The sequence below is a fragment of the Scatophagus argus genome, chromosome 9 (assembly GCF_020382885.2).
Source record: "Scatophagus argus isolate fScaArg1 chromosome 9, fScaArg1.pri, whole genome shotgun sequence".
Classification (NCBI taxonomy): domain Eukaryota; kingdom Metazoa; phylum Chordata; class Actinopteri; family Scatophagidae; genus Scatophagus; species Scatophagus argus.
This window is the reverse complement of record NC_058501.1, coordinates 19,981,114-19,998,608: the sequence shown is the minus strand read 5'-3', so window position 1 is coordinate 19,998,608 and position 17,495 is coordinate 19,981,114. Positions and strand designations below refer to the sequence as shown.

Sequence of the window (17,495 nt, the reverse complement as noted above, 5' to 3'; positions counted from 1 at the left end):
ACAGATTAATTCCAATATTTTAGAAAGGCCGTAAAAGCTTTTACTTTACCGTGGATTTCTGCCGCCACCTGCTGGTGATATTGCACAACACTCGAGCAGGCCACTTTCAATTTCGTTCGTTTTGAACAGTTTTCTTCGAATAGTTATTTTTTTCCAGCAAATAAAAACACAGATACTATGCATTATTGTTACTAACTCAAATGGCTTATAACTTCTGTGTGTATTTGCTTCATCGGGTGAGAGGTCACAAAACAAGTCTGAGTACTAGTCAGGTGACAGCGACAAACCTCAGTGGAGTGACAGGGGGCGCAGTCAATCATTTCGCCTTTTTTAATTCAGCCAGCGAATCAGAATGAAGGGGCGGGACCAAGGGTCGAGTTTTTTTCAAGAGAGAGGAAATCCTTAGGAAATGTGTGGGATCACGCTCAGTGTTTCCAAGTAGCCTGGACATTATTGTCAAACTATTATCATTGTGTAACGTTAGCTCCTGGTGCCTGTCGAACATCCGATACAAACACGGGTGTGGTGACCGACAAGTAAGGGGGGGAATAGGGGAAGCGACCGTCGTTAGGTCAAAATGTCGATTCAGTACGAGGTGGAACAGCTGGCTGACAGCTACGGGGTTGCAGACTCGTTCCCCAAAGATTTCGGTTACGGTGAAGAGGAGGCCGACATCGAGGGCAGCCCAGCGCCGTCCGACAGCAAACCGAGAATCCTGCTCATGGGTTTGAGAAGAAGTGGCAAGTCGTCGATACAGAAGGTAGGCAGAGATAACAAACTATTAGCCTTTCGAGGCGAGCGGTGGCTCACGCAAGTAAACGGGACGTTAGCCAAAATAGCTAGCGAGGTCGTTTAGCATGTCGCCAGTGATGACAACTATCAACCAGCAGACAACATGTCTAGCTACACGAGAGCGGAGAAACTGAAATTAAAACCTTTTCCCGAAGCCGTTTAGTAGTTAGCTTTCAGTCATAGCTAACGTTAGTATAGCTGTGGCAGTTACGTAAATTATTAACCAGGTGGACAGAGACGCCAGGTGCATCTTTACCGATATGTGGACATAAAGCATGTGACTGTTTGGTTAGCAACTTGTCCAACATGCCAAATATGTCTCAGTCCCACCCAGCTGTGAGGCACCGCACAGGTTCTGATGTGAAGCTCTCACATGACAAGCAAGCCGACCACACCTTCCATTCTGCAAGTCATAACATTTAGTTTTAAATCAGTGCACCAGTCACTGCTCTTGCAGCTTTGTCAGTACACTCTTTACCTTTGCATTATCTCATGGCTGGATTTACCTGTTAATGGGGACCTGGTTATAGAAACGCCCCAGCCATCTTCTGCCTGTGCACAATTCCTGTCACCCTCACCTTACCTCCAAGTCCAGAGCAGGAAGTGCTCCCATGGTTTCCATCAGAAAAAGCTGAAATGATAAATCACTCAGACCCTCACGCAGTTTGTCTTGTGATCAGTTAGTAAGTGAAGGCCTGAGCAGTAGTCACATTCACTACGTACATACATACATGTCCACCTATACTATAAAAACTGCGCCTTACTTAGAGTAAATACTGGAATAATTTTTAATTATTGTTTGCTTGTGGACATTGAACGGCAAGTTGTGATGCATTGTGTGAGCCCCACACAAAGTAAAATAATAAAGCCCTGTACAATTAATAGCCTACTTCAATGATGCATGTTCCTTACAAATTAATCAAATGACCAAAGCCAACTGACATGCAGTTAACCTGGGGCCTTTGAGGCTGCTTGGAGTTGTTCCTCACTTTGTCCAGTTGGTAATCCCTCCTTGATTTGAATGCCTTTTCTTTTGCATCATCCAGCTAAGTTCTACAGCTCACTCAGCTGTCTCAGTCATAGTCTTCTGGCCTACCGCTTTGTGGCACTGTGGTTGAATAATAGATGAAATGCAGTTGTGCCTTCTATGATATTTTATTATTTATGTTAAAATTCAGAGCGGATAAAATCAGGCTGGATATTGCATATTTCACCAAGAGCCTGCCCCAAAGGTCCTACCTGAAGAAACACAATCAAAGGATTGCAGTTTTCTGTACTGAAGTGCACTTTGCTATAATCCACACACACACACACACACACACAGGGTTAAGTCATATTAATCTCCTTTTGCTCTCCTGTAAGCCTCCTGTATGGGGCTGGAAAACATGTGATTTGGCTTTTTGCTGGTTCATTGGCCTGTGACCCCAGTGGCCTGTACACTGATTCAAAATGGCAGTGTTGGAGAGCAAACTCCCAGGTCATCCACCATCATCTAATGCAATTTTTGCCTGTTACTGTATTGAGTGGACCAAGACCCTATACAAAACCTCACTTTACATCTACAGTATTACTGTCTGCTGTTTGAAAGCCGACAGCAGAAAAATGCTGAATGTACAGTGACGTGTGTTGCATCAGATGAGTGTGAGTCTGCGGTCTTTTTGCCCTTTTCCCTCTTGCTTGGCATGTGGCGCCTGAACGACGTCTTTGTGCTTGAATTATACAATAGGTCAAAATACAGGACCGCTGGGAAAATTCATTCAAGTACACATTTACTAAAACAGGCAGTTTACAACATATTGTGACAGTCTTTCGTAGGATTTCTTAAGTAAGTTCTATTAGTCAGTATCGAACTATATTCTTCATTGTTTTAGTAGATACATACTGTTTATCACAATCTTATAAGCAAATGAGATAAAAGGTGAATGGAAATTTTGAAGGTCCCAGCTATTTATTCAACACAAAAGTCTACAAACACTGAAAGGAAGGCAAAAGCTCAGAAGTAGATGCTGAATGTGCTGCACAGTGTCTGTTCAGGTGTATCACTCACTCAGAACTTCAGGCTGTGTGAGAATTATTTATTTAATTTTAAATCTGCGTGATCAAAACCATTAAATCCTTCCCTCTTAGAGAAGGCAGTAGTGAGGAGGATTTCCAGTCTGTTAAAATTAGCCTCTTGGCTGTGAGAAACTCGAGCATCAGATTGTTCCTGTATGAAATACATCTCACAAAATCTAAAATTAATATGTTATGTCAGTTTTACATACTTTTTAATAAAAAATAGCCATAGTTGGCACAGATGTGTGTCTGTAACAGATCAAAAAAAAGAAAGCATTTCTGCTTTATACTCATTATCCCCCCCCCCACACACACACAGTATGTCTATTTATATCTCAGTGACTGATAATACTGGGGAACTGTAATTTCCTTAAATCTGAAAGGTGTTCACTTGTTTTAATCATAACCTGCTCTTTCACTGTTGGCATTTTAGCTTGGTTAAAGCCTTTATCTATCAACCTGTAGTCTATCTAGTACACGTCATTACATTTACATGACTCTGATTTCAGGTGGTGTTCCACAAAATGTCTCCCAATGAGACCTTGTTTCTGGAGAGCACCAACAAGATCTACAAGGACGACATCTCCAGCAGCTCCTTTGTCAACTTCCAGATTTGGGACTTCCCAGGTCAGGTTGACTTCTTCGACCCCACCTTCGACTACGAGATGATCTTCAGAGGAACGGGGGCTTTGATATTTGTCATCGATGCTCAGGTGAAGACCTGAAATAAAAAAAAACAAAGGAAACTCTCAACCTGCTGTTGGGGCAAAATGTTTCTGACCAAAACTCAAACCAGTACTGATTTTTTTGCTTTTCTTCTTCCGTTGTGCATACTGACTGGACATTTTGCACATATGAAATCTAACAAGATCCACTACCATTTTCAAATCTGTGTTCCAGTTTGTCAAGGTGAAACTTCATACTCAGCGCAAACAAACTTTTCTTAGTGCTCACTGTTGTGTGGTGCAGTCGAAGCCCTCGAGAATAAACTCAGTGATGAACGGCCAGAGCAGGCGGGATAAAAGACCAATTATGTGCCATGGCTTTTATGCCAGTGCTATCCACATGACTCTAAGTGCTTTCAAGAAGTAATCTCAGCTACAATGTTAGCCACAGCTGATCTGATTGCAGGGTTTATTTGTACTCAGGGAGGTGCATCAGATTCGATTAGTTTCAGCAGTGGGTCACACGGTGATATCTGAAGAGACTTGTTTTGGTCCTGCTGTATTGGAAGACAATGCAGCAGTACATTTCCTTGTACCTGTAAGACTTTTTACATGACAGTGTTTTGATTTTTTTTTCATGTTCATTTAACTCGCAGGAAAAATCCCTGGCATAGTTTTGAAGTGTCATTTTTGTAACGCATTCATGGCCAATTTAATGATGTGTTAATATGTTTCTTTGCTCCTCTCAGGATGATTATGTCGAGGCTCTGGGCAGGCTTCACCTCACTGTGTCGCGGGCCTACCGAGTCAATCCGGAGATCAACTTCGAGGTGTTTATCCACAAAGTGGACGGCCTCTCGGACGACCACAAGATCGAGACTCAGAGAGACATCCATCAGAGAGCCAATGACGATCTGGCAGACGCCAGCTTAGAAAAACTTCATCTCAGGTACATTTCATCAAACGTTTTGTTATTTTACTTAAATAATAAAATCATTTCTTACCTGCTACAGTCCCAGGGGCTGATGGTATAGAGAGTCTCTAACAACAGGCGCAGTGTTTTCAAAGCAAGTCGGCTCACACCTGTTACTGCATGACTTGTCACAGAATCAAACCAGCAGCCTAACTTAACTACCAACTGTTGTAATTCTTACTCGCACATCAGCGAGAGAACAAACAGATCGACAAGACGTCAGACGCGAAGCTGTAGAGCACACGCTGTGTTAAATCCTTACAGTGAGGCTGTTGTTCTGCAGGATTTACTCACGTTTGACCAAAATTACATTGGCAGCTTAGAAATGAGCTCTAACAGGTTGGTACAGCAGCTAACATCTGTCTGCTTAGCTCAGTTATCCTCAAGCGGCGGGACACAGTATATAACAGTGTGTATGTATGTTCAGGCCTGGTTTGATGTCCTTTAATGCGTGAACAGCACAGTGGCAGAGAATAACAACCTGTACCTGACTAGAAGCGTGCACACATGCTCTCTCTTTCTCTGCCTCCATGTCATGATGTAGTTAGAAGTCTGGGGGACTTCAACAGAAGTTATGTCAAAACACTGGAAAGCAATGCAGACCCATCATTAAATGATACTACCGAATGACAAACAGCAACATTAACTTTTTTTTTTTCCTTTCACAATTTTCAAAATAAATAAAGCTCATCTTATAATACAGATTGACTGGCGACCAGTCCAGGGTGTACCCTGCTTTTCGCCCGTAGTCAGCTGGGATAGGCTCCAGCTTCCCTGTGACCCTGACGGATAAGCGGTATAGAAAATGGATGGATGATACAGATTTCATAAAAGTTACGTGCAACCACAACACGTGTAGGTGTTAACATGCATAAGTAATAAAATGACACCGGGTGGAGGCTTCAGTTACCAAAACTCCAAAGCCCATACTGAATCAGAGATGTGTCGCTCATCCTGATCGGTTGGGGAGTTCTGTGCCTCTGCCCTGCATACTCAAGTGCTACTGTCACATTCCTCTTTGACCTCCTAATGAAAAAAACAGTGGCCAGTGCTTCAGATACCAGAGCTGTTGATTCAAGCTCCAAACGTCTGACATACATGAGATGTAGAGAGGTTAAAGTCCACATGTTCAGGTGTAGTTCACGACTTTACCGCGATAGGAGACTGATTGTTTTTTTGTTTTTTTTTTCTGAAGAAAATATTAGCAACGTTACTGCATCTTGAAACCTGAGATAAATCAATAAGCAGATAGTTAAATACTCCCGTCAGTAAATTAACAACACTGTCATGAATTAAGTCGTTTTCAAGTAAAGAATTATGGTTATTTGTTTATTAAATGTGCCTTTCACCTTTTCCCGGTCAGCTCTGCAGCAGCTTTACTGTTGATGTTTGGGCTCTGCTGGCACACACTGTGTTTTATGTGGGGTGAGGTTGTTCTTCATTCCAGTTAGACAGCCAGAGCAGGATATACGGTGGCGCTTAGAAGGCTTTTTTATTCCTGCTCGCCGCTGTGGCTCTCTGGTGCTTTCTTCACTGTAATGCATTGTCAACTTGAGCTCCTGCCAAGCGTATGCAGACAGTCCCATTTGGCTCAAGCCACAGGCTTCCGCATGGTCTGACCTTTTATTTATATATCTCAGTAACCAAAGTCCTGTTTGTCCTGTTTTTGCAACAGTCTTGTAAAACCGTTTCTTGTTTTTGCTTAATCCTGTGTTTTTGGGTCTCGGTCAGGTTTAAATTCTTCAGTTAACAGCTCTTTTCTACCAATCAGTCTCTGTCTATCTGTCATGTTGTCTCGTGACTGTATTTTTTACTGTTTTTTTTACCTCCTTCTATGTGTGTTTTGAGGAAGTGAGAAATGTTTGCTACTAGTAACTGCTTATTCACTTCCTCTTTTTTAAAAAATCTCATTCAGCTTTTACTTGACAAGTATTTACGACCACTCCATCTTTGAGGCCTTCAGCAAAGTGGTGCAGAAGCTCATCCCTCAGCTTCCCACTCTGGAAAACCTTCTAAACATCTTCATTTCTGTAAGTAAAGAACAGCCGACACTCGTGTGAACAAACCTTTTTGTTTGTTTGTCTGTAGTTCTTATGGTTTATGTGTGATGATGCGTGCGTGATGTGAGTCACTGCCTGCCCTGATGCTGCTGTAGAGTTAGCACTTCCTCCAATGGCCTTACAGTCCCTGAACGTAATGTCGGTCTGTGGATGTTGCACAGGATTTCAAATTCAGACATTCTCAGTGATACATTTTGAATTTTATTACTGTTGATAACCAAACCAAAAGACTACAGAGAGAGATTTATCTCATCAAGCAGTCCTGCCTTGATAGTGTGTCAGTCAACGTTTTCTTCCCGTCCCAGGTGCTGTGTCTTCTTTGTATTGATGTTACAAATTTAACTGTTTGTATACTACAAGTAACATTTCATTTAACTCAGTGCCATCAGACTCTGCCTTAGTAATGACTCACAAGATCCAGCTCAGCTCACGGTGTGACATCATGTTTCAGAAAAGTTTAATTTTTGGTCGTGCTGATGTTTTTGGGTTTTTTTTGTTTTTTTTAACTTGTGCACATCCTGTCATGTCTGCATAAGCCTTGTGCTTCTTTTTTTGCCTGCTTTGTCAAACCATCTTTTAAAATTAATGCTGAGCTCCCACAGCTTTTGACACATTTCAGAGTCTGTATTAATATATTCTGGAAAATCAATTGAAAAATTGTTAGTGCATAAAACATGCTGGCAGGATTGCCTGGTTTGTCTTACTGAGCAAACTAAATAACTGACAAATCAGGTCACTCCATCACATTGACGCAAAATCATATAAAAAAATCCAATATTAACACCTAATGATGAAACAATTAATGGACAAGGCGTTCATCAGAATATTTAGCAGCAACAATTTTCATGACTGATTGTTTCTGTAAGGTTTTATAAGCAGAAATACTGAAAATGCTGATTATCTTGGTCCTCTAGAAGTGGAAACTGAGTGTCTTTGAGTTCTGGACAAATTAAGCAATTTCATTTTGTAAAATTTCACCTCAGGAAAATATAATTTCATTGTTTTCTGATGTTTTATAGACCAAACCATTAAAACAAAATGTCAAAAAAAGTGTCACATTCTGTGACAGTGTAGGGGGGGGCATGAGTGGTTATCCTTATAAAATCTCTCACAATTTAATTTCATATTGCCTCTGTAGCTGCGTTTGTCTTAACATCAAACATTCAGTGTAACTCGTCAGATGGTAGTAACCTGTTTCCTTTACCGTCTTTATGATTCCCTCCCAGAATTCAGGGATAGAGAAGGCCTTTCTGTTCGATGTGGTCAGTAAGATCTACATCGCCACCGACAGCTCTCCTGTGGACATGCAGTCCTATGAGCTGTGCTGCGATATGATTGATGTGGTCATTGACGTCTCCTGCATCTACGGGTGAGTGTTTCTGTTTCTTTATGTGTGCCTGAAGTAGTAGAGGTTAGAGTTGGGTTATGGCTGTCAGCTCAGCTCGCAGATGGATTTTCGCAAGCGTGAACTTTACAAGCAAATTGAAAGCACTGGGACAGAATAGATTTTGAATTAACGTTCTGTATAAATTTACACATTAGATACAGAAAATCATTCACTCGAATCTTCTGTTATGTCTTCATGCTTTTAAGACATAGAGTTCACCCGTGTGTTGTTGCTGTGGATGCTTTCGCTGGAGCACAACTTAATTATGCATTTATTTGCTTAATTAATCCGCATCCACACGCTGCAGTTTTTTTTTGTGTGTGTGTGTCACGTTGTCCCCTGAACATTATGGTGTTGTGTTGTGCCTCAACAGTCTGAGGGAGGATGGCAGCGGCAGTGCCTACGACAAGGAGTCCATGGCTATCATCAAGCTCAACAACACCACTGTGCTGTACCTGAAAGAGGTCACCAAGTTCCTGGCCCTTGTCTGCATCCTGAGAGAAGAAAGCTTCGAGCGCAAAGGTAAGCTGTCAGGGAAATCTGTGCTTCCCCTGCAGCTCATTTGGCATAATTTGGCTAATGGTGATGTAGCCTCGAGCCGGTTTTCTTCTAGTGTGTTTTTGTTTGACCGCATGCCTGCTAGGTGCTCATCTTTGTCCGTCTGTATAATAAGTTCGTAGTACCCAATCTGTAAATCACTGTAAATTATTCACATAATATACCATGTACATACTGTTAATTTATTTATTATATCTGCACTTGCTGCATTTTGCACTTCTAGTTAGATGCTAAACTGCATTTCGTTGCCTTGTACCTGTACGTGTGTAATGACAATAAAGTTGAATCTAATCTAATCTTTGACCATTTTTAGATTTGTTGACACTTTGTTACATATGTACAAACTGAACTTCTGAAAAGTGACTGTAGAGTTAAATGATTATATTTTTGGATGTGACATAATATCTAGTTTATGTGACCAAAAAAGCACAGACTTTGTAATCTTTGTATGTCAGATGGATGAAAATGAGAACACAACTGAATTGGGATTGTTTTATCACAGCCTTTCCTCACAGCTTTCTTTTGCTTGTTAAGAGCCCAACATGACACACTATGGTTTTTCAAACAGTCAGGACATAATTACTCCTGTGACCCTTTGATTTATGTGCCAGTCCTCTGTTACTGTATTTCCACAACACCAGAACATTCACACATTCACATTAACTTATTTTGTGCAGATTTTGTGACATAGGAAGATATGCTATGTCACACAAATCTAATCATCCGCTGTGTCTCTCTTGTCTCCTTAGGCTTGATAGACTACAACTTCCACTGTTTCCGGAAGGCCATTCACGAAGTATTTGAGGTGGGCGTTTCCACCCAGCATCCAGTGGGCTCCCAGGCGGTGGGCTCTCCCTGCACCAAGGTCGTTGCACTGAACGGCACGCCGCGCAACACTGTCTAGACTCTGATGCCAAATAAAAAAAAATAAAAAGATGCAAAATGAGGGTAGAGGGAAGGAAAGATGGAGAAGGGCACGGGGAGCCTGTAGAGGAGAGACTACTGAAGGGGGGGCTCACCGGCGTGCAAATCACAATCCCTTTCTCCCAGCACATAAAGTGCTGAGAGACGGCTTGAGCCCAGAGTGTGTGAGACGGCGCTGGAGCACAGCGGGGTCAGGCTTCTCATGCTAAGACGGAAGGGAAATTCAAGCATTCGTACCAGGCGAGCGCAAGGCACCGTGTTGGCTGTGAGGAAGTCAAGAGAGCAGAACTGCACCTGGACAGGAAAAGGTTCAGGATCTTTCTTTGTATTTCCTAAAGCGGTCAGAGGCTGTGATGATTATCTGCTGGTCCTTCTAAATGAACAACGTGAGGAGGAAAAACAAACCCTCATTTTAACCTCTTGCTTTGGACAAACTGTGATGTCAGTCTTCAGGAATCTGTGTAGTGATGAACCCACCCTGACCACTTCTGTGCTGATTTGGGAAAAGAAACAAAAACAACATAAAAAGATGGTGGATGTGAACCATTGGACCCACACATGTTCAGAGATGGCCTTATGTAGATGAAGCTTGTCTGCAGTGCAAGCTTCCTCTCACCACAACTCACCTCACTCTACCTGAATGCTGCCCAAAACTCGCTTTTTGGTTTCACTTGTGAAGGGAAAACAAGGTTTTGTAGCGGACTGAAAAGGGATTGTGCTGTCCGTCGAACTTGGTTGTGTATGTGTGTGTATGTGTGTGTGTATGTATGCATGAGTCAGTGAGAGGTTGCGATTAGATCCCGGACTGAGATCTAATTTGTCTGGACTGGTGAGGGGTCTTTACAGGAAGAGTGTACTGTATACTGTCCTTCTCTATAACAACAGCTTAGCATAATTAAACCCTTTTCAATCAGTGAAATTAACTTTCCTGTGTGTGCGCCACTGAAATTCAAACTCTTGATTGACTTTTGTGATGTGTTTTAAAAACAACAACAAAAAAAATATTTCGCTGGATCTTTGGAAATGGTCTGCAAAAGCACTGCCTACATGATTTGGAAAAAAATGATGAAAATATGTCATGATTAAAACCTTTTTTGTTGCCATCTAAGAAAGAAATGTATTAGGCCTGGTCGAGGGGCAGGACTGATGGAGGGGTTCACACTTTATGTTAGCTGACATTGTGTGATGGTGATCTTATGAACTCATTGAAATTTGCATGTTTTTCCACCCACAGCTGCAGTCCTGCCTAAAATTACTACGTGCAAATCACAGATTTAGTTTGGCTCACGAAGGACCCATTCCAAGCATGCATACATACGTCAGTGTGTTATCAACTTGTATTGTTGTCAACTATAACACTGCTCATTGTATTCAACGGTGAGAAAGGATACTAACCAAGAAAATGAATCAGATAAAGGAGGAGAAGAAGACAACCTCTTGCCATTACAATGACATGTAAAATGTTTGTGCTTGCGTTTTCTGTTTGTTTGTATCAGTGGTGAGAAGTGGAAACTGTGGCAGGCACCCGACTCGCAGAGCACGATCAGCGTGCTGTCTTGATAAATTTTGCAGAGTAAATCGTTGCGTTCCAGGTTTGAAGATGTTTGGGGTTTTACTCAGCAGAGTTATTCAGGAAGTCTTTCATGAGGCAGTTTCACCAGGCTGGTGAACTTGCTTCTCAACGCAGGCCCAAGATCTTCTCAGCATAGTCATTATCACCTGGAAATAAACACTTGCACATCTAAAACTGTGATGGATGATTGATTTGGTGTATTGTGATGCTATACTATGTGAAATAAATGAAAATTTACATTTTGGTTTTGTCAGTGTAGTAACTGGCCCAGCGGGGTATTGAAGCAATACTAAATTCCTGAAACCAAACTCTTTCTGCGGGTATATTTTTTAAAACACACTCAAAAAATGAAAAAACTTCTCTACACGAGGAGGCAAAATAAATCGGTGGACTCTCTAATCTAATGCAAACCTGCAAGCGTACACAAGATGGCGCAATAGGACTTGGCCAGTCTTCATCCCACAGTGAGCTGTTCATATTTTCCCGGACCCCTAACTGTTTTCAGTCTTGTTTAATTTACAGTAAGCATTTATCATGTGATGAACCTGCGTGGTGAGTTATACAGCCTGTTAAATGTCAGCAGCTTCTTTAACAGCAGCAGAGGAGGTCCTGTTTCACTCGCTGGGCCTGCATTAGAGCGAGTTGGATTATTCAGCACTGATGTAGACACTGCTGTGCTGCTTTATTTAATTGTTTAAAGAAGTCAAGTTGCCTGGACATTTTCTTCATCTAAACTGTCTAAATGACCTTTTTAATTTTTGCTATAAGTGCTCAAAAGAAAATTTCCGGCTGATGCTCTAACATGAAACTAGATCCCCTGTTAATTGTCAGTTTTCTTGATCTGGCTGTTGTTCATATTGGCATTGTAATGAGTGAAGAGGGGGAGGAAGAAGGGAAAAAAATCCCCTCGCTGGTTTACTGCATATGAAAACAACTCGCTGAATAGCTCCGCCATGCAAGTTATTCACCAGTTAAGTTAAATAAGCCTCACAGCTACTGTCACGACCCATTATGTGGGGAGTAGGCGAGACAGCTAAACACCACTTCCACACAATTTAGATGCAATAAAACACTGACAGCTTTTTTATCCACTTCATTAAGCCAGTAATTTCTTATAAAAATCTCCTGCATTAATCCTGGCCATGGTTTCCCTGCGGTTCCTTAAGCTCTCCTCCAACCTTAGCCGCCTTGCTTTGATGCTTACTCAAATAGGCGCTAATTTGAGATAAATTATGCATCCGCATGTAGCCTACCCATGCCAAGGAATATAAAGTGTGACACTCTGAAAGATGGCGAATTAAAGCAAAGTGCGATATCTTGACGGCCTAATGGCAGATAGGTTAGGCCCGTCAGCTTGATGGTTTGTTGATCTGCAAGTCACTTCACATTCAGATAAGGGGAGGGGTCATGTTTATGATGTTTTGAAGGTCATTTGAAGTGTAGAGTTGTTTTGTCAGACCTGAGGTTGGCTATAGAGCCCACGATGTACCGAGTCTGTAATAAAGTCACTCAAAAATGATTTTCTTGTAATCTTTATTGACGTTTTAATGTTGGTTGAAATACGTTAAAACAAGAAATTTTAGACTCTTGATCCAGCAGAGTTACATTCAAAAGTGTTGCAGCAACAGCAAGTAAGCAAGTAAGTTTAAAAGACGTTTAAAAAATAGATACTTTATGAATATGAAGTGAAGCATGAAATAACTAAAATAAAAGGTGTCGAATATGTAGACCAACATAAATGGTGTATTGGACAAAAATAGGCACAAAGGAAGTGAGGAGCCAATGAATTTCAATGAAAAGAAACAAAAATACACTTGAGGGATATGCAGATATCAGTATAAACATCATAAACAGTAGTTATTGCGCTTTTGTCAGCAAAAAGCCTGTCCCATGACAATACTGCAAAAGAGTGCAGACTGCAGTGTCTAACTGATGCTGGGATAAATATACCATCTGGTGGACGCCGTCGTCCCGGGCAGCTTTTACCACTGACCCATAAGTGTGTTCATTCTGAATGAAAGGGCCAAATTACAGTTGTACTTCATGACGTCTCATACTTCAGTTCAGCTGTCTTGAAATCACACCAGAGACTTTTGCTGAATTTAAAGTGATTGAAAAAACAATAACTCCCTCAACATGTCAAAATGCCCACATCAATATGAACTCAGCATGAACTCTATCAGTTTTAAGTACGTCTTGATCGTCCAACATCCGCTCAATGATGCAGTGACTTCATATCATCTCTAGATGGGGCTGTTGGCTGCTGTTTCAGCTGTCGTCCCTCACTCTTCTTTCACTCTTTCTGCCTCACAGTGCATCAACATGGAGATCCACATCACATACAGTCCTTCCATATGGAGAGAGCGGGAGAGCCAGAGAAAAGGGAAAGGCTGACTGAAGAGAAGCTGAAGAAGCAGCGGCGAGCACAGAGCTGCATGATGTACAACTGTAATTTGGCCCTGTAGCAGCTGCTGAAATTGCCTTGCTTTATCAAAGGCAATGTCCCCCCCACGTCTCCCCACGTCCCCCCACGTCCCCACGTCCCTAATAAGGAAGCTTAACCAATAATGAAATAAAGCGAGCAGAGCATACTTTTGGCTGTGATGTCACGCTCACTTCCGCACGCTGGCCCGCCCTTCATCTTAGATGCCTTAGTATCATTACAACAATGATTTTGCCATTACGCTCTTAATAAAACCCAGTCTGTCAGTCAGCCATTATCTCCCATCTTAACATTTTATTAGCTATGCTTATGAGGGACGAGGGGAAAATGATGTGACTAAGTGAGACGTCTCAGATAGGTGACAGATGTAATACAGACTTCATTTGTTAAACTGTGAGGTGAAGCAGCTCCAGTGGGTGTGCAGCATTGACAAGTGAAGTCGGGATGGGCAGCTCAGAGATTGTTTCAGTTGTTCACTTAATGTAATAATAACAATATTTTGAGTTTCCTGCCATGATATTTACAAAGTAACTCTCAAATCTTAAAGTGCCAAATAGCCAGTGATATGCCCAAAGGTGAAGATATCAGTTGTAAAATAGTCTTAAAAGCAGAAACTGTGTGATAAACCTCTTTGTGTTTTCCATGTGTTTCTTTTTCTATTCTCCTCTTTAAAATTTATTTTTTAATTGACTGGACACATTTTTTTATTTTAGACTAATTCAAGCTCGTTAGAGCTGACGGGACTGGTCGATTTACAGAAAATCGACCTTAGCTTTTGTTTTTGTCATTTTCAAGTATAAACCAAACATTTCCTTGTTCCAGCTTCTCAGTTGGGAGAACTTGAGGTTTTTCTGTGTCTTATGTAATAATAAGTGAAAATATTTGTATTTGTGACTGTTGGAAAGAAAAACATGGTAATTTTCTTGGACTGTGAGAAATTAATCAAGGAAGTCATTGTCAGATTAATGAAAATAAATGTTTCAGCTCTAAAGTCTAAATGGTTCATTCATCTGCAGTGGAAAACAACCAGTGTTGTCATAAGCTCGAATAAAAACGTAAAGGACTGCAACTGATACTGAGGTATCAGAAAAAATGCAACTTAGAAAAACCCCACTTTTTAAACCATCACTTTCTCATAGAGGTGATACACGAACAGAAAACCTGGGGTGAAGCTTCCACTGCTGTTGAGTCTAATCTGTTTAATCACACCTGCCATTACATGTTCTCCATTTCAAATTCACACCTTTCCAGTTTATCAAACTCCTTGACCACGCATAACGTGCAGCAGTGGGAGGAGCAGAGAAGGGCAGGGGAAGGAAGGCTAACGAAAACTGGAGTTAGAGGAAGGGACAGGCGTCTCCTGTATTTTCTCGGTCAGGCAGCAGAGCGTGGAGCGCAGGGGCCAGCGGGCCAGCAGCCAGCTAATGGGGACCAGCAGTGAGAGGGGGCCAGGGACAACGCTGACAAAAGGAGCAGCGACAGATGCCATTATCTCAGCCACATGCAGATACAATGGAGCTGGACGACACAGGCCCTGACACTGACAGACGTGTGCAAGAGTGTGTGTGTGTGTGTGTGTGTGTGTGTGGAGGGCCCGTGCAGACTACGAGAAGGAGCATGTGTGTGTACACCGTGAGGTTAATGAAACACGATCGAGGAGAAGTGGATTATGGTAGAGACTACGATCTCTTGGTAACACTTGTCTGAGCTCCCCTGCACCCCACGCATGCATGTGCGCATATGTGCGTATGCAATTGGAGCGTGTATTTGGCTACAGCCTGCGTGACCCCGTCTTGTTACTGTAAGACAGCTAGATCAGTCACCCATCACTTGCTTAGAATTCAGGGGCATCGAGAAAAGCGCATCACATTTGGTCCCAAATTTTCACTGGGTGCTACTCTTGACCTTAAAATATGCAACATTCGCTTCACCCAAGGATGTTCTGGCCATTTGGAGAACCAAAAACGTGTCGGGGTGGGGTTTCGCAGGGGGGATGCGAGCAGGATATGGTGATGTGTTTAGCAGGATTGGCGAAGGCAGAGAAGGGCTGTTAAGCAGCAGTTTTTTGGAGGGATAAGAAATGTGAGCTTTAGCCAGTGTAGTGCGGTGACATGGGACAGCGTTATTGACTGTGGCGCATGCTGACAGTGGATTGTCAGCCCCTGCAGTCATTTGCCAGACTGAACGAATGCAGGGATCAGAGTTTTTGGAGCTTAGAAAACGAGAGGGAAAAAGATGAAGAAAGTGAGAAAGAGAGGAATGGCAAGAAAAAAGGGGTGGTGGTGGGGGGCATAAAAAAAAAACTGGCAGCCAAATGCTTGAATATACACATAACACACACACAGACACACAACGAGCGGTGGACGCCCCGCTGAGTGTCTGACACTGATGCTGCCAGACTAATCAGGGTACTTTCTCTCTCCCTCTCACTTGCTCATTAGTGTTAGTGAAGAAACCAGACAGTTGTGACGTTGTAATGACGCTGGCCCTCGCTGTTTGTTGTACTCGTGTTCGGTATGAGAGGCTCGGGTTTCGCGCTTGGTGTTAAGCCCTGGTTTTCTGTGGTGCTCCAAACAGGTCAATGTCCTACTTTTGATAGTTCCCTGCATGATGCCTGTAGAAATATTGTTATGTTTTGCTTAGAGGTGGTATATATTCTGCTTGCTTTATCAGATCAAGACTGAACTGAACAAACTGATATGGAAAAACGTCTGCCAGAACAACATGGCCAGTTGTGCACACACTGGGCCACCATGAGCCACCAGAGCTCTGTGACAACATGTGGCCACAGCACGAAATTCACATTATTTTCATTTTCTCTTCTCATTTACTCTGGGTTTTTCCTTCTCCCTCGTGGGTTTTGTTTGTCCTCGCCAGAGAGTCTTGTGCTCTTTTGGTCAAACAACATTAAAAAATCTTCACATTTTTAATTCCACGAGTAGCAGTGGGGTCAACAGCTGAGCCAATAACAGTGAGAAGGAACTTAGACGATTCTTCAAAATGAAATTTGAGGATACTCTTGCATCCCTAACCAGTTCATGATACTTCAGCAATAACACCTTCAACAACACTGTAGGACACACAGACTTTATTAGTCTTTCCACTAATGTTAGGCTTTTTTTTATGTTTTCTCTTTACAGCCCAGGCATGTCCCTCAGCCATGTGAGTTTTATTTTTCTCGATTTGTTGTTCCTAAAGGGAGCTATGGCAGCACAAAGAATACTAAAGCAGTTGCTATTAAAACAATAAACCGGCTCTTTGGTGTTGAACGGCACCGGGCAGTGGACCAGTGTAGGGTAACAGCTGTCAAAAAGGCCTCTGAGAATCTTTGGGTGGAAGTGGATTGGACTTGTGCACTCTGAGTCGGGATTGTTATACAACAGAACATTAGGAACAATGATCGTCGGGTCGCATTTAATCCACAGATCCCATAAGCAGAAAATTAAAGGCTTCAAATGTAACCCCTTACAAAACATACATGAACTCAATAAAACTGATATAATTAGGTGTACGACTTCTGGACAGCAGTAGCAGCACAGTGTCAAATATTCCATTACAAGTAAAAGTCATGCATTTGAAATATTATGTCATCAAAAGTGCATCAGCTCAACAAAATGTTAAAAGTCAAAAGCAGTCGTTAAACATAAAAATCTGACTGTTGTGTAGCTGGCTGAGGTGGAGCAAGTTTTAATTGCTGTGAATGGTTTGTGGAAATTAGACCAGACTGAAATGTTTCCCAAATTAGGGGTCAGGTCCTTTCAAAGGGTCACAAGTTAAGGGAAAATTATGTTTTGATTTAAAATAAGCACCAGGATTATTCAAGGGTCAGAGTTACAATAATAAACATCAGTTATTCTCCACCACTGATGGACAGGCAGCAGACTTGGACAGTAAAATGAAAGGAAAGTTTCTCTTTGTCCACAGTTGGGCACCAGTGGTGTTTGGAGGTGACAGCTAAGGAAAGAAGGCAGATGTTTTGGTCTGCAGAGGTGACAGTCTTCCAGCGTGGAAGTGGCAGAGTGAGAAAAGAGGAAGCCAGGTGGTCATGTTTCATCTTCGGATCAT

At 42.1% G+C, this 17,495-nt stretch overlaps 1 protein-coding gene across 1 annotated transcript; it reads left to right on the top strand.

The window, feature by feature from the left end:
- Positions 1 to 354: 354 nt before the first annotated feature.
- On the top strand, positions 355 to 11,230 carry rragca (Ras-related GTP binding Ca). The gene is made up of 7 exons (XM_046400573.1): positions 355 to 760; positions 3,357 to 3,560; positions 4,262 to 4,461; positions 6,401 to 6,515; positions 7,772 to 7,914; positions 8,306 to 8,454; positions 9,240 to 11,230. The coding sequence occupies exons 1-7, from the start codon at positions 578 to 580 to the stop codon at positions 9,392 to 9,394; spliced, it is 1,149 nt and encodes a 382-aa protein (XP_046256529.1). The 5' UTR covers positions 355 to 577; the 3' UTR covers positions 9,395 to 11,230.
- The last annotated feature ends 6,265 nt before the right edge of the window (positions 11,231 to 17,495 follow it).

Bases quoted from the DNA above. Each gene is read 5' to 3' on its own strand.
- rragca (XM_046400573.1), top strand. From the start codon at position 578: ATGTCGATTCAGTACGAGGTGGAACAGCTGGCTGACAGCTACGGGGTT. The intron at 6,516-7,771 runs GTAAGTAAAGAA...ATTCCCTCCCAG, and splicing joins TTCTAAACATCTTCATTTCT to AATTCAGGGATAGAGAAGGC. The intron at 8,455-9,239 runs GTAAGCTGTCAG...TTGTCTCCTTAG, and splicing joins AGAAAGCTTCGAGCGCAAAG to GCTTGATAGACTACAACTTC.